The sequence below is a fragment of the Myodes glareolus genome, chromosome 20 (genome assembly GCF_982192425.1).
Source record: "Myodes glareolus chromosome 20, mMyoGla1.1, whole genome shotgun sequence".
Lineage (NCBI taxonomy): Eukaryota > Metazoa > Chordata > Mammalia > Rodentia > Cricetidae > Myodes > Myodes glareolus.
The window spans coordinates 13,633,468-13,656,893 of NC_142045.1; the positions used below are offsets into that span (position 1 = coordinate 13,633,468).

At 38.1% G+C, this 23,426-nt stretch overlaps 1 protein-coding gene and 1 long non-coding RNA gene across 3 annotated transcripts in view; one reads left to right on the forward strand and one right to left on the reverse strand.

Annotated features, from left to right (window-relative positions):
• Serpini1 (serpin family I member 1) overlaps nt 1-23,426 on the reverse strand; it is an 80,211-nt gene that overhangs the window by 16,313 nt on the left and 40,472 nt on the right. For both annotated transcript variants that reach the window (XM_048424852.3, XM_048424851.3), the window contains exons 2-5: nt 8,890-9,157; nt 7,633-7,863; nt 5,812-6,006; nt 4,103-4,307 (exon numbers count right to left, since the gene is read on the reverse strand). In XM_048424852.3, the coding sequence (XP_048280809.2) occupies nt 4,103-4,307; nt 5,812-6,006; nt 7,633-7,863; nt 8,890-9,139 (881 nt within the window). In that variant the 5' untranslated portion in view covers nt 9,140-9,157. The remainder of the gene's footprint in view (nt 1-4,102; nt 4,308-5,811; nt 6,007-7,632; nt 7,864-8,889; nt 9,158-23,426) is intronic.
• On the forward strand, nt 591-20,894 carry LOC146890100 (uncharacterized). The gene is made up of 5 exons (XR_014999374.2): nt 591-651; nt 9,527-9,641; nt 13,907-13,962; nt 14,428-14,687; nt 20,524-20,894. It is a non-coding gene; the product is annotated as an uncharacterized LOC146890100 (long non-coding RNA).

Consider the following 23,426-nt stretch of genomic DNA (forward strand, 5'->3'; position numbering starts at 1 on the left):
CCAAAATGAACAGGGATAACCAAGTGGCAAATTTGACTTTGCAATTAATACAATACACATTTTAACTCCATAAAACCTCTCACATTAAAAATAAATCATCATTGTGGTTATATCAAACTCTAACACATAAATAAACATGTTTTCATGAGATCATCACAAAAAATTACTTATCAATGAAAACAAGGTAAATATACCTCCAATACTGTGAGCATTTACAATTACAGGGTGCTTTTGAAAACAATCATGACTTTATTTTTAAAGAATTTTGAATTATTATGTACAAAAATGCATCAACTTTCTAAGAAAATTAAACATTAATTATCATATCCACAAATGGAATCTTAACTTCCAATAAATGGTTTCTGTGATAAAGCATGTTGGTTAATATATCTCTTCTTAAACCAATGAGTCATATTATTAGTCATTCTAGGCAGAGATATTGAACAAACATGCCTGCTGTGGGATAATGCTCTTGTACCCTGTAAAGATTTGTCACTCATATTGGTTGAATAAAATGCTGATTGGCCAGTAGCCAGGCAGGAAGTATAAGTAGGGTAAACAGACTATGAGAATTCTGAAAAGAGGAAAGACAGAGACACAGTCACCAGCCAGACATGGAGGAAGCAAGATGAGAATGCCTCACTGAGTAAGGTACTGGGCGGGACAGAAACTTCTATCTACACATGCCTTCATCTTTTTAATTTAATAAATAAAAATATGTTTAATGCTTTAAAAACAAGATAAAAATGTGTCAAAAAGAAATGTTTTCCTTTATCTGATGCTGCCTTTTGCTGAGTACAAATTCTGCATGTAATTTTTAGAGACTAGCCCTTGTCTTTAATGTGATAAGTTGAACTATTTACTAGATATTACATTAGAATTTCTGACATCATAAGAAACAAAAGGAAATAACTATTAAAACTATTATAACTATCATTTATAAAGAGGAATGATTGAGAAAAATAAATTTGGCAGATTAAAGTTTCCAAAAAAAGACTAAGACATGACTCTCTGTAAATCAAGCATACTCTTCCAAATCCTGAAATTTACTACATTTTTATTTTAGTTTAGACTTCTATTGATTGCATATGCCAAAATATGAATATTTATTGTGAAAACAAAATTGTTCAGTGTCTATTTTATTTTAATGTCTGTAATAACTTGAATAGGAAAACCCATATCAGTCCATCTAAAATGTAGCTTTTACTAAGATTTTTGTTCAAACTTAAGAAAAACTGTCAACAATCTCTGGCTGTCTGTTCCTGCCTTTTTCCCTTTGCAAGCCAGTCATCACCTCTCCTCTTATTACAGACAATTAGCATATTGAGCTATCACTATCCCCCCTGAAACACATTTTACGTACCCTGTCCTCTTTCTTATCATGATGTCAGACAACCCAAGAGGGAAATGTTGTTTTCTCTGGGATACTACTACTACAAGCACCACCACCACGACCAATAATAATAATAATAACAATAATAATAACAATAATAATTGAAACACAAAAGAAAGGTAAGCCACTTGCTCAAATCAGATTAAAGGAGGAAAATAATGATAGTAACTGAGTCTTTCTGACTACACAGTTTTCCAAATCCATAGAAATCTCTGGCTTCAAAGTTAGTAAGTTGCTGAAGATGACCTTGAACTTCTGGTCATCCTGGCTCCACCTCTGGAATGCTGGAATTAAAAGTGCGAGTCACCATACATAGTCCATGCAGTGCTAAGAATAGACTCCAGAGCTTCAGGAATGCTAAGCAAGCCCTCTACTGAACCACAGCCCTAGCCTTCAACTGTACAACCCTTCAGGATGGCTGGTGTTTTATACTGTCTATATAAACTCTAATATGTCTGAAACTAAAGGTACCTGTTTGGTAGGACAAGAATGTATTTGTGGAAATGTAAGCTTGAATTTTTAGACAAACATTTCTCCATGAAAACTACATGAGTCATGATGAACTGATCCTTGAGTAAACCTAGAATCCAGCTATTAGAGGCATTTTTTTTAACCTTTGCTCAAATTGGGTCACAGAAGCCACTACCCTCATCAAATGCTTAGAGGCTCCAACTTCTAGAGACTGTGGGTCTTTGTATCTGATTACTACAACAAACAACTGTTTCTAAACAGTTACTTTGTTACAAAAGAAAAATCTAATTTATCTCTTTGAGCTATCTGAACATTATCTGAACATTATCTGTGCACAGGGAGACTTCATAAAACTCCTAAAGAAATGGAGACACGGTAGATAGCTGGTCCTAGTATAGAAGCTTGCATTAAAAAGAGCACGCAAACCAAACTGTTTCATAATTGAAGAATAACTCTTAGAAAATGAAAATTTAATTTTCTTTTGCTACTGCATTCTATTTCTCAGTGGACGTGACCTGGAGGACACGTTTTCTAGTGAATTTGAATAAATTAGAATAAATAATGTTTCTTAAGCACTCATTTAGAATTCTGTTAAAATACATGTAAGTAACTTCATATTTTCACAGAATGGAAGCTTTTGGAGACACTATACTTAGCTTATGGAATTTAATTACGGAAGCCTTAACACTGTATTGAATTTGTTATATGATCAAAAAATTTCTTATTCTATTGAATTCATGATAAAAATCATAGAATTTTTATATGGGTTTAAATGGGTTTTAAACCTTTTTAATATGGGTTTGAGCCTTAGACAATTATTTCATATTCAACTATTAATGTTAGAAATAAAATATTACAGTTTAAAATATCCTTGTTCACAAATAAGTATATGACAATTTTTATAGTTTAACAAACTGCTGACATTTGTTATTCACTGATGACTTCTTGAGAATAGACTATTAGAATATTTCTTTGTAAATGTATCATCATGGAAAGTAATTCATGCTAAATATCTTAGATACCTTAAATTTTTGGGTTATGATTACTTTAGTTTTTATAAGAAGACTAAGCAAGGTATATATATATATATACATATATATGTGTGTGTGTGTGTATATGTATATACATACATATGTTGACTTTATAATGCTCTAGCTACAATATCAATACAAATAGATCCTTATTTACAAAGGCAAACCATCAACTATGTTTTTGGACAAATTAGGCATTTGCATAAAATAAAACTTTTAAACATCAGCTCCTAAAATTGGAATCCATATGAATTAATAAGACTGTATAACCCAGATTTGTTCATTTATTTACCATTATCACACTTTTATAAAAAGATTATATTTATAGAAACTAGTATTTGAATAATTTTCTTAATGTAAAGTGAGTCCTAAAACTGTACTGTCACGTACACATACATATCACATGTTATTGGTGTGTTTTGTTCTCTAGCCTACTTTATTTATTTTGCTTGTGAACTCACGGCTCACAGATGACTTCCTGTAAGGTCTAATGTCACAACTGACCCTTAAGACTAAGTAAGCACTACTTGGAGAAGGGCACTATAGGTCAGTGCAAGAATATAAATGGAGGCTCAGACATGGAAAAGCAATCATATATGTGTCATAGATATCGGGAAGTGGAAACCACAGGCTGTTAAATACGACTGAGCTGAGAGCCCTAGGGTGGAAACCAGGAGAAGAGTAGTTACAGTCCTAAAGTCATGCATACATCTTACACTTTCGGACACAGGAAGGATTTCAAGCAGATCTTTTCTGTGTATATGAGCATATGTCAGTACCTACTACGGTGGCTTGTTCACAAGTACTTCCAATAGTGGAAGAGGTTTTCTCCCCAGCTATTATCAATATCAATAGCATGTGGTATTTACTGTTCAACAAATCAGAGAGTAGATGTACATCTCTGGGTAGGATTGTGTCTGTACTACTGAATGTTAAGGAGGAGGATAAGAAGAGAGAAAGTAGAAAGAGAAGATAGAGGAAAGGGAGGAAAAAGAGCAGACAAAGGAAAAGAAAGAGGTAGATGAAAATGGATGAAGAGGAGAAGAAACGAACACGGGGGAAAGGATGAAAGAGAAAAAGAATTGAAGGAGGAGGAGGAGGAGGAGGAAGCAGAAGAGGAGGAGGAGACTGAAATTTCGAAAGCATTGGCAAGAGATTTTTGGATCGCAGCACAGTGCTGTGCAAAGGGCCATCCAGGAACTCTCACCTGGGCAGGTATACTTCCACCTTTTGTTTCTTAACAGAGTTTGCCCATTCTTCAATCAGCTGTGCTTTGAGCAGAGGCTCCAGTGTGGCCAGTGGAACTTCCTGTCTGGACAGGACCAGCATCATGCTGACCTCCTCTCCTTCGTAGGGTATTTCTAAGACTTGGTAGATGCCACCGGCCTCGTTGGATCCATCACTAAATTCCCCTAAAAAACAAAAGAAAGGCTTTAGAATTCATATCAAACCTTTTGAAAAATGATTTCAGCTTTTTATGTCTTCACTTGAAAAGAATGTTGGGATCTGAAGAAACGTTCAGTAGTTAAGATTCTTGCCGAGGACGTGGGCTCAGGTCCCAACACCCACACAGTGGCTCACAACTATATGTAATGTTGTGTCCAGGAGATTTAAATGCTCTCTTCTGGCTGCCTCCTGGATCAACACACATGTGGTACACATACATACGTACACACATGCAAGAAAGACATACAACACAAAAAAATGAATCTTTTTTTTAAAAAAAGCAATAATGTTTAGAAAAATAAGAAATTCAGGCACCTAAAGCAAAATGATTTATTTGAAACTAGGCCTTGAAAGTAAATGCATCACCACTTCCAAAGATGTATTTATTTTTGAATTCCCAGAATTATCTCACATTTTTATGTTCTCTAGTCTTTTTTATTTTTAAATAAGATAACTCAATTTAACATAGTGAAAACTATGATTCTAAAATGAAATCCCTGACTTCAAGTTGAGTGTGACAACTTGGACATTTACCAGTTCTCTTGATTTTGAAGAAGACAACTTTCAATTATGGGTACTCTGTTTCACCACAATTACAAGATACAAGGCCAATGCTGCTAGCTAAAATAAAACCTATTCATTATATACTATATATCACAATAATTTATAATAACAAAGCTCTCAAAGTCAGTAATTAGGTAAGTGAGATAATTTATTTTGTGGTCCATAAATTTTTCAGAATTTCTTATGCATGTGTGCATACACACACATACACACACATACACACACACACATACACACAGAGAGAGAGAGAGAGAGAGAGAGAGAGAGAGTCTTTAGAATACATGTTCTTGTCATTACTTTAAATTTTCTCTACCATCGAAACTAAGAAGAATATCTTTGTTATTAATATTTTTCAAAGTATATTAGACATAGCTTTAGATAAAACTGTTAGTTCTAACACATATTCTTTATACAATTACATTTCTGTTAATGATTTAACTAATTGCATTTCAAGAGGAAACAATACCTTAAACTTCTGAAGAGTCCAAAGAAATTTAATGAAAATAATCAACGTCTTTGTTTCCTCTTGAATTATAGCAATTAGTTAAATCATTGTTTATACCAAAATATGAAGAGTTATTTGTGCTGGGCATTCATACTTAGGTCCTCATGCTTACATAGCAAATGCTTAACCCAGGAAGCTATCTTGCCAACCCAATATCAAATAATTTTAGATGACAAAAGCCACTTGGCTGGTGTAATTAATTACATGCATATTGGAAAACTGTTAATACCTGTACTATTCATTAACGATCTAATGAGAAGCCTTGGGAAATGTAGGCAAGCAAATTGAACTACAGCCCAAATTATATTCACAAGAAATTGGAGCAATAAATATTTCATACTTTTAAAAGATTTGTTGATATACTACAAGAATTTAAAAAAAAACATTAAAAAATGCCTTACCATAATAAAACTCCCCTTGTTGATACATCATTGGAATCTGTACTTCACTTTCATCGTCTTTAGTGAAGGAAAAAGTTCTGGTATTTTCAGGTCTAAACTGGGATTTCCAGTTTCCTTTGAAATACACAGCGTTGATGAGGGCCAGATGAGTGACAGCATCAAAATCCCTCGGCGATACCAAATCCTTCAACAGACCTGTGCAGGTGAAGCAGATGAGAATTCGCTTTAAATTAAAAAGTGGAAAGGCACAGCAAAGAACGTCGACACACCACCCTCTGGCAGAGGGGTCCCTACAGATGCAAGATGTGCATACAACAGAAGTACAGCATATTACTGTTAAAGGAAGAATGCCACCATACACACATAGTTCCATCATTAACAAATCGGTTGCTGCTATTTTGCTAAGAGTACCAAAATAATTTGAAAGCTAGCATATTTTAATAATGCAATATATTTAAGGTAGATAGTTATTCTTTTTGAATCCTTAATAATGGTAAAATGTCTCTGTTACATCACAAATAATCTCATAATCTAAATAAGACCAAATTTATTTAATACTTTCTCATTTTGTCAACCATATCATTTCTTAAACACTATCTCAAGGTTGTATGAATTGTAGGATTTAGGGTGTCTGATAGTGTTTTTTGTTCTAACATAAGATTTTACAATATAAACATTTGGGAATTTATGACATTAATAACATTGATGTTCTATGTAATAAAGAACTATACTAATCTACTTAAAATATTAATTTATTTTTAATTCATTTGTTTTATGTTTTTATACATTGTGCATATTGTTTATTGTACATGTTATCCACATATTCTCCTACATTAATTTTCTCCCTCTTTTTTTCCATTAAGCTGCTTTTAATTAGTCTCAATTTTTAGATTATTATTTCAGTCATCTTCCTGGCTAATTGAAAAATAAATGAAGCAATTTACCACCTAGAGGTGTTAAATACAACTAAAATATGAATTATTGGGGGCTGAAGAGATATCTCAGCAGTTAAGAGTACTTGCTGCTTTTATAAAGGACATGGGATTGGTTCTCAGTACCCACAGGCTCACACATTGACCTGTAACTCCAGTTCCAGGGAATCTGAAGCCCTTTTCTGGCTTCCATGGATATGCAATTGGTTCACATATATACACTGAGGCTTACATATATATATACATAAAATAAAAATAAATTTTACAACAACAAACATAAATTAGAAATAAAATACAAAGTATGTGAAGCTGGTTTGTAATTCCTCTCTCCTAGTGTGAGCTACAGTGGACAACTCTTCCTAGAATGAGTATTATTTTCCTTCTTAAAATCACCTATTAACTATTGTGGCTGTAAAACTATGAAAAAGTTTTCAAACTTTGATTTTCATTTCTTATTCTATTTTGTTAGACTTCTGTTTTGTTTTTGTTTTTTCAAGACAGGATTTCTCTGTGTAGCTTTGGGGCCTGTCCTGGATCTCACTCTGTAGACCAGTCTGGCCTTGAACTCACAGAGAGCTGCCTAACTCTGCCTCCCGAGCGCTAGGATTAAAGGCATGCACCACCAACACCTGGCCTTTTCTTCTATTTCAATCTTACAATGAAACTATCACTATCACTAACTACCATTATCAAATAGTTCAAACAAAATCCCACACAGAAGCTACACAAGGGGGTTCCATCTATTGGGGAGCACTTATGACAGATGATCAGAGCCAATATTCTACTCATGGCCACGGATTTAACTTGTTTAATAAAAGTGAGGGTACACATACATCCCAAAGTGAAAGATGTTTAATATTGAGGTAAATAGTGAAAAGAAAGGACATACTGTTTGTGTAATTCTCCACCCACTTATTGATGTAGTTGGCCACAGCGACATTTTGGCTGAAATCCACATGATTGACTTCCGCATTAAAGTACTTTTTCATCATTTGCAAGAACTCATCATTGATATGAAACCCATTTTGCACAAAGAGGGCATTGGCAATTTTCATCACATATCGGCTCTCTTTGGCAGATACCATGTCAGAGAAATCTTTTAGGAAAGAAAATTCTTCACCTGTAGGATAACAAATAGCAAGTTTATCAATGAAAGAGACACGGTGAAAGACCACTGTAACAGAGAAGGACATCAGGAGAACCAAGCCAGTGGAAAGCAGCAGGCTCGGTCCTCACAGAGAGATGGTAAGGAGCTTCAAGTGCTAGTTCTAGGTGCTCAGATTAGCTTGATCCAGGTCACCAAGTGTTACTCTTTGTTTTTGTATATTTGTTTGGTTTGGTTTTAGTTTGTTAGTTTTGCAGAGTCAGAGATCAATCCTGGGACCTTAGACATGCTAGGCAGGTTGAACTGCAGCCTTGCATTGTGATGTGGATAAAGTCTACAAAAAAAAAAACCCAAAGGTAAGTGGTTTTATTTCAAAATGGCTGGATTCGTTGCATTCAAATAATCTTTTTTGGGGTCATCAAGCAAAAATTAGGTATCTAGAAGATATTCCTTTAAAATTTCCTCTTACCTGATGATTAAATAACATTGGTAGAAAATCCATTGCTTTCTTTTTAAACTTTCTGATGAATTTGTTCATGTGCACGCTAGATAGAAGTGCTAAAACAGAAATTACACCCATTTCCAAATTTTTCCCTAGTTGGTATAATTTTATAATAATACATTTCAAAATCCTGGATATTATTAAGCAATAAAAGCATCATTGGTTGTAAAGCAAAATTTGCTATTCTTCTAAAATCATGAAGCCTTTCTTTCTATAATCTATCACAGCTACCTTGTCATTTATTTCTATGACAACTTACACTGGCAATTACAGAATCACTTTTTTTCTTTACTATGCAAAAACTATGCAAGCTTATTTAAATAATACCTTTGAGAAGATGCACTTTCCTTGGATTTGCTCAGCTATGACCGGAGACAGGAATGAACCCCTTTTTTATAAATTGTAACTCTTCTAACCTTTTTATTGCAATAAGATTATTCCTGACCTCTTGTAAATATTGCCTCCTCTGGAAGAAGGCAACATGACTGGATTAAAAGTTAAACCCAAATAATTATGAGAAATCAAACCCAGAAACTTACCATTTTTCAGGCCATCATATCCCATTGCATGACGGATTTCTTTCAGTGTGGATCCTTGAGCCCCAAGTTCCATCACTCCCATTGCAAGGGCAATGCTCAGTGGGGAAAAGAGGATGTTTTCATCTTCCCCAGTGGCTCGAAGATGATTGTACATATTCACGGACCACTCCGCCATGGGCTCATCTGAGAAAGTTGCCCCTGTTACCACACATTGCATGGCCAGCAAAGAGAACAGCCCAAAATAAGCCATCCTGGAATGGTTTCAAGTCTGTAAAACAGTAATATATATTAACTATTATCTCTGATACACAAGTTAATAGAAGAAAAAAATAGTACTTGGTAGAATTATAAGATAAACTTTTTTATAAGTTGAACATTTAAAAACAGTTCAATATTAATTTATCTGTTAAAAAAGTCACATTAAAGATTTAATAATAAGTTTTCTCTTCTGTCCCACCTGTGTGTGTGTGTGTGTGTGTGTGTGTGTGTGTGTGTGTACTTTGAATGGAAGGCATACATGCTAAGCACACACTCTAAAACTGGGTTAAACACCATCAATCATAGTTTGCTTTCTGTTGTTGTGATAAAGCACTCACTAAAATCAATTTGAGTAGAATAGGGTCTATTTGTCTTTCAGGCATCTTTCTTATACAACTCAGGCTCAGCTCCCTAATGAAGGTATTGCCCACAGTGGATCAGGACCTCCTGCATCAATGAGAAATCAAGAACATGTCAAACAGACATGCCTACAGGTGAGTCAGATAGAAGCAATTCTTCAACTGAAGTTCCTTCTTGCCACGTATGTCCAGCTGACAATCAAGATTAACTATCACAAGCCACATTCCTCAGACTTCTACTTTGATAAACAATCAATGAATGGTCAGTTGAAAAGAAAAAGATAGCTAAGTTGCAATGATTCTACAAGGAGTAGGATGCACATGGTCATAACATTCATGACATTAAGGTATATATGATGTCCTGGCTAGTTTTATGCCAACTGGACACATGTTAGAGTCATCTGAAAGAAGGGAAGCACAATTCCAAATTAAAAATCAAGAATATGCCTCCATAACATCCACCTCTAGGAAATTTTCTTCATTATTTATTGATGGGGCATGATCCAGCTCATGGTGGATGGTGCTATTCCTGGTTTGGTAGTCCTAGGTTCTATAACAAAGCAGATTGAGCAAGCCATGATGTGTCTCAGCTCCTGGCTCCATGTGCCCGCCATGTTTGAGTTCTTGTCCTGATATGCTGAGCAATGATGATGAGCCGTGATGTGAAAGTGTAGCCAAACAAACCGCTTCCTCCTCCAGTTGCTTTAGCCATGGTGTTTCATCATAGTATTAGTAATCCTAACTAAGTCAGAAATTGGTGTTAGGATAGTCAGGGTCTGCGGTGCAGACCTGGCCATGTTTTGGGGAGGACTGTGGAAAGATTTTGGAACTTTGGTCAAGAAATGCCATTGAGTGTTCAAAGCTTGTTAAATTGCTCTGTTGGAGCCTGTAAGAAATCAGACACTTTAAGCAGGACTTAATGGGTCAAGAAGACAGTGTTGAGGGTAATTTGAACTACAGGGGCCCAGATAAGGAAGTTTCAGAGGGGAAGAATTTTAGTAAGGGACCTCTAACCCATTCCTGTGGTATTTTGATAAGGAATATGGCTACTTTTTGCCCCTGTCCTAAAATTCTGCCTGAGGATTTTTTTGAAAGAGTCTTTGATTAATGGCAGTGGTGGTGGATATTTGAAGACAACCTAAAATGGACTCTGGTATGATTATTAGTAATCATTCTCATGGGGCTATATGATTTAAAAGGAATGAAGTAGGGAAAGAGATATTAAAAATGTACAGTTTGGAGTGAATGGAAGCACCAGGAAGTGTAATGGAGTTAAAGCCAGTGCTCAAGGAGATGAAAAGTTTAGAGAAAAGCCTGATCCTAAACAGAATAAAGGAATGGTAGTACATCAGGACAAGAACCCACCAAGCTAAAGTTCCTTTCCTTCAGAGGTTAGACTTAACACATTTTCTTGAGTCTCAAAAAAGATGTGCTATTTCCTGAACACAAGGAACTGAAATTTCCTCCCTTCCCTCTCCTCTCCTTTCTTCGCTCTTTCTGTTAGCTATTCATCTTTAGTTATTTCCACTTTGAACTTTGAACTTTTACCTGATGTTGAGACTGTGACAGACTATGGGGACCTTTGAAGCTGAACTAAATAAATATTTTGCATTATGATATAGCTACAAGCCTGGATGTGGGGGCAGGGAGTTGCATGTGGTGGTTTGAATAAGAATGACCCCCATAGGCTCAGAGGAACTGTTTGAAAAAAATTAAAAGGATTAGGAGGTATGGCATTGATGGAGTTGGTGTGGTCTTGTTGGCGGAAGTGTGTCACTGGGGGTGAGCTTTGAGTTTTCAAATATGCTAGACCCAGTCTGTCTGTCTCTCTTTCTCGCTTCCAAATATCCACAGAATAGCTCACCAATCTTTGAACACTCAATGGCTTTTCTTTTTTAAAATTCCAAAATTCTTGCCTAATCTAGGTCTGTCACAGTAATAACCAGCTATCAGAGAGCAGTTTTTGACTTAGGGTTGCTATTACTGTGATGAAACACCATGGCTAAAGCATCTTAAAGAAAGAGGGTTTATTTGACTTATGCTTCCTCGTCACTGTTCTTTATTGAAATAAATCAGGATAGAAACTCAAACGGGACAGGAACTGCATGTGAGTACATCTGTATTTAATATTGCTACCACTGCTACCTTCACTATCATTGGACTCCTGTTTCATTGGGTTTTTCAGTGTGAACAGTGGCTCTTCAGGAATTTTCTAGGCCTTCTGTGCTGGATTATACCTGATAGAGCATCCACTCCTGGACTGAGCAGCTACTGAGTTCTCAGTTTCTCCAGGGTACAAATAACCATTGTTGAATTATCCAGACTGTACTGTTTAAGCCAATCTAAAGAGCCTTCTTCTAATATATTATTATACACAGACACACACACACACACCACACACACACACAAATGTTTTCTAAAGTTCTTGTTTTCCCATACTGTGACCTGTAGTCTGAGGAAAGACCTATTTCTCTCTCTCTGTCTGTCTGTCTGTCTGTCTGTCTGTCTCTCTCTCTCTCTCTCTCTCTCTCTCTCTCACACACACACACACACACACACACACACACACACACACACACCTTCCCATTAAGTCAACATGGGCATCTGGAAGGCACACTGTTTATTCACACAATTTAGTAATTTATTTGTTCTTGACGATTTTTTAAATCTACCATTAAAACACCACATAGAGTAATGTTGAACAAACACATTAGGAAAATTGTATTTTAATTAGAGTTGATAGACTCACTTAATCAACTAACAGTGTACACAGGAATCTGACTGGAGTACACTTCCAACAGGCTTTCATCCAGAAGACTCCAACTGTTCTGTGTTGTGATTCTGATTTCAGAGAACTCTTGGGTCACTTTCCATAAGCCCTTCACATTTCAGAGTTGGACAAGTGTTTTCTTTTTGTCTGAAGAGTCTCGAGGTTCTCTGCACAACACTCATCTCCTTGCTCTTGTTTTAAGGTTTGGGGACTACTGACGGGCACATTTAGGAAGGCAGACTCAATAAGGTACCTCACAACCTATGTTTTAAATTCTAGGGCTACTGGGGCGGGGGGGGGGGGGGCGGTAAAACTGCATCAGAATATGCCCCGTGACTTAGACTTCACTGAGGTAGAGCCAGCTGACAAGACCCCAGCACTGGAAATCTACAGACGCTGGTCATTCCTGCTTTCATGGATTCCTCCCAGAACACACCCGGAGCTTCCTCTTTCTGAGTTCAGAAGGAAAATTGGCAGGCTCGCTCCTAAAAGAAAAGACTTATCTATGATTTAACTCGTTAGGTTTAATGGTTAGTCCTTAGCGGATCATAAATCCAAGTCAGATTAAAAACCCACCTTGTTTTTATGTTTTCACCTTTGTTTGCTTATGTATCTATATGAGTAGGAGTTATGTACATGCTGAAGAGAACAGCTTCAGAAGTTTGGGTTTCTCTTCCACTATGAGTACTGGGCACAGAACTGATGTCATCAGGCTTCAGAGCAAGTACCTTAATCTGTTGACATCTCATGCTTCCCCAAAGCCTGTCTTCTTGATCAGTACATTCAACAGTTGATAGGCCATCTCAACGTCTTGACAGGGAAGGCCTGAACCTGGGCCTCATGACTTTCCTTGAAGATTGCATACTATGTGGCTGGGGGGATGGCTCAGTGGTTAAGAGCTCTTGCTGCTCCTTCCTCGAGCCCAAGTTCATGACAATCATCTCATGATTGCTTATAACTCCAATTCCAGGACATCTAACACACCATTTTGACCTCTGTAAGCACTGGAACATATGTCACATGTGTGTGCATGCACACACACACACACACACACACGCACATACACACACACACTCCTGCATAAAACAAAAAATGAAAATTAAATCTTAACAAAAGGTTTGATGAGAAGGCTCAGTGGGTAAAGGCACGTGCCAGCAAATCTGAAGTCCTAAGTTCTATCGCTTGGACCCACAGAGTGGAGAGAAAGAACTGACTTGTGAAAGTTGTTCTCTGACCTCCATAAGCACATTATGGGACATGAACTAATTCCAAAATTAAATGAATGTAATCACTCAAAAAAATTAAACTCTACATAGTATAAAAAGATAGTTGTACCTGCCAATCAATAATGCAGGTCTTTAAACGACACTGGGATTAACACAAATATCAAATTTCAAGGTAACAAAAAATGTATTTTATTCATATGAAATGAAACTGTATTATCAGTACAGTCCAGCAAATGATACTAAGTCTATTAAAATGTGTTCATAAGAATTTTAATTTATAACTGAGTGTCTCATGAGATAATAGCAGCTTGCTTAAATTTTGCTGCTGCCCTGTAAGCAGTACTCCCACTTTATAAATGGGAACAATGTAATCTGAGATAATATTAACTTTTCTATTATCCTAGGAGCTCTGGACCCAGAACTGAGGCTCGAGTCATCCTACCTGGCCTGGTCTATTGAGGTAATGCTCCTCCAGGCTTTGGGAAAACAGAAAGATACAAGCCTTAGGGAATAGGATTTGGTGTGCATTCAATAATCCCAGCAAGTCAGACACATTTTCTCAGCCTTAGTGACCACATCTGTGAATGAAAATGCAAACCCTTTGCTACAAAATTATTAAAAAAAATAAGAGAAAGAAATTTCTGTGAAGTACTCATTTTAACGTACAAGTTACAATAATGGGACATTACTATGAGGAAAAAAAATTGTTTCTATGTTCCCATCTGTTAAACCAGAGGCTGGTAGGGCTAAAAATGAGAACTTATCATTCCCCCTGGCCCAATGAACGTAACATTTTTGTACATTCATTCAACCAAGAGCAGAGAGGTTTCTAAAGATATAAAAATATTTAACTACAGGCTCTTGATCTTCGGAAACCACTCACACGGTGTGAGAATACACATTATAATATGGTTTTACCTTCCAGAGAAAATCCATCCTCTAAAAATCACCACCCCATCAACTGACCCATCAGAAAAAGGTGTCACACTGATGAGAGCAGATATTCCTTGTGCACGGTAATCAGGGACCTCGGACGAAGATGCTCTGGTCTACAGCAGATAGTTCAGATAAAAAAAAAAATCTGTGCTTGGCATCCTGCATTTTGCAAGTCACCTGTCTTCAGGAGAATGTCAAAACCATTCATCTATCTTCCAGTAACCAGAGGACTTCGGTAATAATTACCCGGTATGTTTGTGGAAGAGGCTTCTGGCAAGGCTGTGAGCAGCCAGCTAAAGACAGCAAATTACACTAGGAAATTAGGGGCCTGTGGCTGGGAACCGTGGCAGTAGGTCAGACCATGAAACGTTTTTCAAGACTATAGAAAGACCCGCATTTTAAAAGCTTAGATACCCAGCTGAAGAAAGAGAGCTTCCAGTTTATAGGCCAAATTTCCTTTGCCAACCTGGTTATGTATTTCAGGTGTCACCGATCCTGCTCTTGGGTATTTAACTTTTGGCTGGGGCAGGATCTCATTTCCCTAATGTATGTTATAAGTATGTATGTTCCATATATGTCTTATTGTGCCTTGTTCTCTCTTCTTGGATACATGGCTCATATTAGTCTACAAAATGCCAGGGTCTTGCTATTAAACATGATACTAATATTCTCATTAATTAATAGCATATTCTCACAGATGTTCAAGCCTACTTCCCAATGGGCATTGCTAAATGCTCCTGTGAGTGTTAAAAGTCTTTATCTTGTTTGAGCGCTTCGAAGGCCATCTGGCTCAAACAGGGCTCCTGGCCTTATCAAGGACGTTTTCTTCCAAAATTCATATTTGTTTCTAGTTGAACTCTTTTCCCTTATATTCAGTGGGCTGTCAACATTTCCATGCTGTATGCCATGTTCTTCTCACTGTGTTTACTCAAAGGCTGCAAATACAGTTGCCGCCTTTTGATCTGTGCTCGGAACTCCACCAATGATTCCATGGTTCCTCTGACTGCTTATCATCCTCTTCCACCTAACATGCTGGTACCCTCCAGAGAACGGCCTTGACAAAAACCTCAAAAGCCCTCTCATGCCTGGAGCCCGAACCCCCAAACCTTTAGCCTTGTCTATAATCCTTTGCACTTCGCCGCAGTATAAATGTTTGCACACTACCGTCCTTCATTCACCCGACCACACTTGCCAGACTCCCTGTGGAACCACAAGCCCCAGAAGCCCCCTCTCTTCACGCTAGCGTGTAAGTCTCTTTCTGGAACAACCTTACCACAGTTCATCATGTTCCTGTTCTAACCACAGGCTCTGCCCTGCACCCTTCACGAACACTCTCTCGGTTTTTCAGTTAGAATTTCAACAATGTCCTTCTCTGTTTTCATCGATGAAAGGTAATTCCACATATGTAGCATCTCTTCTGAGGGGTTTGAGGACACTAACAAAGGGTATGCTTCTTTGTGTATGCCAGGCTAATGAGAATAAGCGGCGGGCGAATGCTTTACACAAGGGAAGTGACAAATCAATGCTTATTGAATTAGGAAGGTATAATACATGAAGTCACACACACAGCACTGTATCCGGAGGAACAGCCAAGAGGCTGCAGCTTCTGAACACTACGGGTTAGTTTCGTCTGAGCCCAAGGACAGTAGCTCACTTTCATTCGTTATTATTTTTGATAAAGTATGTCCTTACTGAATGTGAGGCCACCTTTCCAAGCCTGACAAAGTGGTACTTGTCACTAACACTGGTACAACATGAGAGCTGGCCACTGGAGGCAGTAAGAACAAGCACACCTCCTTGGGCAATCACACAGGGGGCACCCAAATGCTACTGGGAATAACATTAGTCTACAAAATGCCAGGGCCACTAGTATTAATAAGCAACATTCTCAAGACACTTGCTCTCGCATGGAACCTTACGTTGGAGATTTATTATTTACAACAGACTGATTTGAATGCTTTAATGCAAAACTACGAAGGGCTACTGTTATTCTTTTGCGATGCCTTTAAGAACTAATCACGCCCACTTCCAGCCACTTCTGACCTCGTCGCCATCTTGGCTTCCCTCTTACCTGTCCGTCTCTTGTCGTGTGTACACGTGTTTTCTGTCCCTCTCTATGTCTGTCTATGTTTCCCTTTCTTTAAGTAATAAATGTTTAGCTTTATGTATAGCCTCATGTCCATTTACTCTGCTGTCCACCGCATCCAGCCGCCTGACTCTGCCGCTCACCCAGGGACCCTGTACTGCTCCAGCGGCAGCTTCTGCCTGGCTTGCAGACCGCCCGGGCCATCCCATCATCATAATATTTTTAAAGAACAATAGCTACAGTACCAGAATAGCAGCAGATACGTGCTGCAGTTATAGAAAGGATAGAAGAATTCAGCTTCGAATAAACTATTGCGAAGTTTTAGACTTCTCCCCCTTCTCACCAGTGGTTACACAGGTTGGGTGCATGTGAATATGTGCACACTGTATTCCAGATATAACATAAAGCACATGAGAGAGTACTATTCTTATAACTGCTTTATGATAATCATATAATTAAATGTCAGTACTAATAAATAGATAGCTTTAAAAAGTCTTCTCGAGAGAGATGGCTAAAGTGTTAAGAGCCCTTGTTGTTTTTGCAGAAGACCTGTACTCCGCTCCCAGCGCCCTATAGGGACCTCACAACTGCCTGCAACTCCAGACCAGGGGATCCCAAAATCTGTATGGCCTTGGATATCACACTTATGCACATGGTCCACGTAAAAAGAGGCATGCACATACACACATGAATAAGGATGCATTTAAGCAAGAAAGTAAAGCATCTCAGGCTTATGAGATGATACATCAGGCAAAGGAGTTGGCTGTCAACCCTGACAACCTGACTGCCCACCCCAAGACTCACACGGTGGAAGAATAGAACAGACTCCCTAAGGCTGTTGTCTGACCTCACATACATGTTGTGGCATGTGCACCCTTCCTCCACACACTCTCACTTACACACAAGTAAATAAGTGAATGACAAAATGATCCAGAAACAGAAACTAAATCTTTTCTGGGTACCTAACCTAATTAGTGAGACAATGCAAAACTGCATCTTATTTATGTTTTGATAACACAATTATTTTACATTATAAAATATTTCATTATTGTGAGTTGTAAAAAATGGCTAAATGTCTCCTCTCCAGGAAGAAATAAAAAGGCAGGTGGAAATAACTAAGGATGAACAACGAACAAAAAGAGGGAAGGAAGGAAATTTCAGTTACTTAAACTGAAAGTGTTTGTATTCATGAAAGATCACATCTTTTTAATTTGCCTTATGTTTTGAAAACATTATGATGACCATTTGGTAAACTGTTGAAAACACTATTCCAATTTTGTCCAGTATTTACTCTCTTGAGAAAACATGAGATGAGCAGAAATCCCCAGGTCTTTGTTTGCTGTTTTACTAAGAGAAAGGTTATGTATTAGATCATCTGTGATGATGTCGGAAGATTTATGGAATAATTAATTGGTCCAAGACAGAAAAAGGTTACTACTAGTTATAAATAATTAATAATGATTATTATGATGATGATAGCAATAATAACAACAATAATAACCTGCATCTGAGAAGGCCTGTAATTCAGCAAAATTTCTATTTGTAACATGCAGAATATTCCTCCTCTTCCCCCGTATCCATTTTTCTGAAACTGAAATAAATGTTTTAATTCAATGAAACCAGCTGCTCTTCAGGCAGAGAGGCAAGCTGTGACATGGTTGTTGTTTCAGGCTACAGGCTGAGCAAGTATGGACTTTGAACATCAGGGGGTATTTCATTCCCTCATTAGCTTCCTTAGTTCTACACCTCACAACTGAAAGCTTTCCTTCAAGTTTGCTCTGGAACTCTCCACTCCTGGATCCTCTTTATGGAAGAGAAACAAGAACGGTTGCCCGAAACATACATTTGCTGTACATGCTGCAAATGTTAATGGAAAAAAACAACATAACCATACTGATGAATATTTTGCATATCATCACAGAACCTTCATATGGCGATGGATGGAGATAGAGACAGAGACACATACTGGAACACTGGACTTAACTCCCTAGGCCCAAATGAGAAGCAGAGGGAGGGAGATCGTGAGCAAGGAAAGCAAAATCAGAGGGTCCTTCATCTGACGATGGATGGAGATAGAGACAGAGACCCACATTGGAGCACTGGAAGTCAGGACCGCGAAGGGTGCGTTCACCCACTGATACAAGGGGACTGATCGAATGAGAGCTCACCAAGGCCAGCTGGACTGGGACTGAACGAGCATGTGATCAAACCGGACTCTCTGAATGTGGTTGACATGGGGGCTGACTGAGCCCCCAAGGTCCAAATGAAGACTGAGAAGCCATTGACAATGGCACTGGGTCTTGTTTCGTCTGCATGGACTGGCTTTTTGGGATCCTGGCCTGTTTGGATGCTCACCTTCCTGGACCTGGAGGGAGGGGGAAGGAACTTGGATTTCCCATAGGGCAGGAAACCCTGACTGCTCTTTGGACTGGAGAGGGAGGAGGAGAGGAAGTGGGGGGGGGGAAGGAGAGGGAGTGCGGGGGAATGGGAGGGTATGGGGAGGAGGGGAGGAAGTGAAAAGAGTGTTTTCGGATACTTGAATAAACAAGTCTAGCAGAAAAAAAAACAAAAAACAAAAACAAAAAAAGACAACTACCTTTCATCAACCAAATGTGTCAAAAGGGACCTAGAAAGATACATTCATGTATATATATATCTTTCCCTTTGGGGATAGCCAAAACAAACAAACGAAAAGAGAAAACAAATGAGCAATAACAACAACAACAAAACCCCAGTCCATTAGATGTCAAGCAGTGTAGTGAAAGGCAGAAGTTATCAAACCTCTCAGAATGAATCACAGTGTTTTACAGTTAGGAAAGGAAAATTAGCCTTGTGTTTCAGGATGAGGCTTATTGTTGGGGTGCAAAACTATCGAGGCTTTCCGATATCAATTATCTTATAACCCAATATATCAAACTAAACTAAAATGTATGTGAAAGGCAGGACTATGGGGTGAACTACCCAAATAGTAACTCTGCGTTTTTGAAATATTATAATGACTACATTTGTAATCAGAAAATTGCTAAAAAGGTATCAATCAAAATGAGCATTATGGAGCTGGAGAGACTGCTCACTCAGTGGTAAAGGCATTTGCAACAAGCCTGGCAACATGAGTTTGATAACTTGAATCCATGTGGTAGACGGAGAGAATCAACTCCTGAAGGTTTTTCTCTGATCTCTCTGACTTCCACACTGCACATGGCATATGTGTGAGTGCATGCACATGCACACACACAAACACACACACACACACACACACACACACACACATTAAATTTTTAAAAAAATTAATGAATTATAAAACATTACATTCTGTGCCAGAGAAGTGATAACCAAATATCGTCCTGAGGAATGTTAGAAAAATTTACAATCAGACTATAGGGTAAGGGCAGTTCAGACACCCTCTCCTCTATTGCTTAGGGTCTTAGCTGGGGTCATCCCTGTGGGTTCTTGGGCATTTTTCTAGAGCCAGGTTTCTTGCTAACTCCATAATGACTCCCTCAGTTTTCCTCAATTTTTCCTTGATCTCTTATCTGTCCCTCCTCCATCTTGACTATCTTATTCCCTCAAGTTCTCCTCAACCCCCCTTCCCCTCCTTTCTTCTACCCCCTGCCTCCCTGCTCCCAAATTTTTGTCTGATACCAATTTCCAGGTGGGTCTATATATGTTTTTCTTTGGTTCACCATATTACTTAGTTTCTCTAGGATCCTGAACTATAGGCTCATTGCCCTTTGTTTATGACTAGTATCCACTTTTGAGTGAGTACATACCATATTCGTTTTGGGGGGGTCTGGGTTACCACACTCAGGATAATGTTTTTAATTCTGTCCATTTCCATTCAAAATTCAAGATGTCATTATTTTTCACTGCTGAGTAGTACTCTAATGTGTAGATGTGCCACACTTTCTTTATCCATTCTTCAGCTGAGGGGCTTCCGGGTTGTTTCCAGGCTCTGGCTATTATCTGAAATTTCACCATTCATCCTTCATCCAACAACAGATGGGAACAAAAGCAATGACCCACATCGGAGCACTGGACTGAGTTCCCAAGATCCAGTTGAAGAGTGGAAGGAGTGAAAGTATGAGCAAGGAAGTCCAGACCATGAGGGTGTCATCCACTGAGACAGTTTGCTTGAGCTAGTGGGAGCTCACCAACGCCAACTGGACTGGGAGTGAATGAGCGTGGGAAAAAGCAAGCCCTACTGAAGGGGGTTGACAGCTGGGGCAGACTGAGGGGCCACTGATAGTGACACTGGAAGGTGTTGCTACTGCATATACTGGCTTCATGGGATCCTGTTCTCTTTGGATGTAAACCTTGCTCAACCTAAATGTAGTAGGGAGGGCCTTGGACTTTCCACAGGATGGGGTGCACAGCACTCCCTTAGGGTTGGAGGGGTGGGGGAGGGTCTGTGGAGGGAGAGAGGGGGGACTGGGAGGAGGGGAGGGAGTGGGAATTTGGATTGGTATTTTTAAGTAATATTAATAATAATAATAGTAATAAGCAAAAATAAAAATTTACAATCAACTTTCAGTCATCACATCAATAAATCTCCACTTTTTTCTCCTAAAGATGTGCACATAATGTCCTTTATAAATTGTCTTTTTTATCTCCAAAGCAGTTATTAAATCAATATGTCTTAGAACCAATAACCAGGGTAGTAAGGAAATGCAAAGGGGTTTAATTCGGTAATCACTTATGATATTGTTGGAACTCAACAAAACAATAGTCCCATGCATGGCTCCTTGTATGCTTATCATCTTAAAAGTCTTTATAGATTCGCAGTTACTCAAAGCAGCTTCTGTCTGATACCATCTTATCTGCTTTAAGCTCAGACTGCCAAAGAAAAGGCTGCCTTCCAATCCTCTTTGCAACTTCCAGCGCCTGTCAGACAGAAGATAAGAACGAGATCATCATATTTGGATGGATTTGGTCACAATGTATTGTTTATCTTTCAGGTTCTTTCAGATTCTACAGGGGAAGCTGATTTCTGGTCATTTATTACTAGTCCATATTGCCTGTGCTTCCCACCCTCCTGCCTGTTGTCAAGAGGGTATTTAAACTTCCACCATCTTGCCCTTCCCTGAGGTCTCATTTTCTTTTGTGGCTGCCTAGCTGTGCACATCAAACGTAGCTGTAGATTGTTTTCCTTTACATTCCTTACTGTTTGTTTCAGCAAAGTGAATTGTTGAATCTGCAGAGAGAAAGTTTGAAGTTTCCTACCATGCAGCACTTTTTACTTTTATCTAAACCCAGGCACTCAGCTCAGCTTCCCTGTGTCCTTAACTTGCATTATAAAAGCAAGCCTGATAAATGCTTGCTTTCCCTTCTCCCCCGTGGGGTAAAATCAACCCAAAAGGAAAGCTTTTTTTCAGACTTATCTCAAAAATCTTGGAGAAAAGCCAGGTAAATCGAAAGGGCAGAACTGAGGACTCAGTAAGCTGTAGAGATTCCATTTATCAGTATAAACTATGAAAGAAATGGGTCAAGATGCTGACTATACGCGGTCTAAACATATATTTGTATTTTCAGTTTACATTACTCTATGCGTTTGGGAGCCTTAGTTCTGAACCTACTTATAGCCTTTTAAATTTTACAAGACTGACAGCGATGTAAGTAGTCTTGTCCGTAAAAATGCAGATCACATACACATGATGGAAGGCAGATGAGGACTGCCCCATGGACAAGCCCAGCTTTGCATCTACTAAGTAATGATACTCCAATTGACTTTCTGTTGCTGCTGAGGAATTCAGGCAATATATTATTAAATAGCATATTAGTTACATACTAACACATAATTAATATATTAATCAATACATATGTAACAGTATTATTGATGTAATATTATTATTAATACTAAGAATTAATATTCTTTATAGACTTATATTATTCTGCTTCATTAATTCTCTACTGAATTGGCTGTCCCTTACTAGTTAGAGACTAAATAAGTAAGGCTTTGAATTTATTTTCAGTTTATATTTGCATTTATTAAAATTATAACCTTTAAAAATAATTTTCTTCTAACTGATTAAAAATCCTAAAGTTAGAAATTTTTCTATCAAGAATATTTTCTTCACAGTACAATCCAACGACCTGAGTGAGGCAGAAGTGGAATAAAGATCTTTTAAAACTGTACCAAATATTGTCTGTTACTCATTGAATGAGTACTATCCCTATGATACTTCACAATGAGTTGGTAACACTCTGTCCCTGGGAAATGTGGATCACAAAAGAACTAGTATTCGCTTAGCTTCTTGGATATTTTGCTTGCATCTAGGAGGAACGTTGGTCCTGGGGTCCCATCACTTGGGAACTAACGAGTCTAGTCCTGTCAACACTGAAAGCTAGAGAGGTAGTATGTATAACAGCGTTCCACAGACTTTCTAACATCCTTTGGCATATACATAAGATCTTTTCTGAGTTGCTCAGTATCAACACAAAGCTAACTGGAACGAAGGAGCACTGTGACTTAGAAGACTCCCTTTCTTTGCCAGTGCCTGCGGCTTCCAACATGATTTAGTTCCCAGGAGCCTTCTTGTCCTGTGGAGATAGGTTCTCTAAACCTTCAAGACTATTCAATAACCACAATAACTGTTGGGTAAATTGCTTTTATCTCAAACAGCTATGAATAAATATCTAGTTGACCCCTATCTCTCTTTAAAAGAAGTCTCAAAAATTAAAAGCTAAAATACGTTGTGTTCTTTTTTAAAATCTAGAATAATGCTATCAAAATACATGTGATGCTTGTTTAAAATTATAAGGAAGACTTTATTCAAGAGACTAGACAGCAATGGGTGCTCTGAAATAGTGGAGAGAAATTGGCTTTCTCTCTCTCTCTCTCTCTCTCTCTCTCTCTCTCTCTCTCTCTCTCTCTCCCCTCTCTGTATGTGTGCACCTGTGTGTAT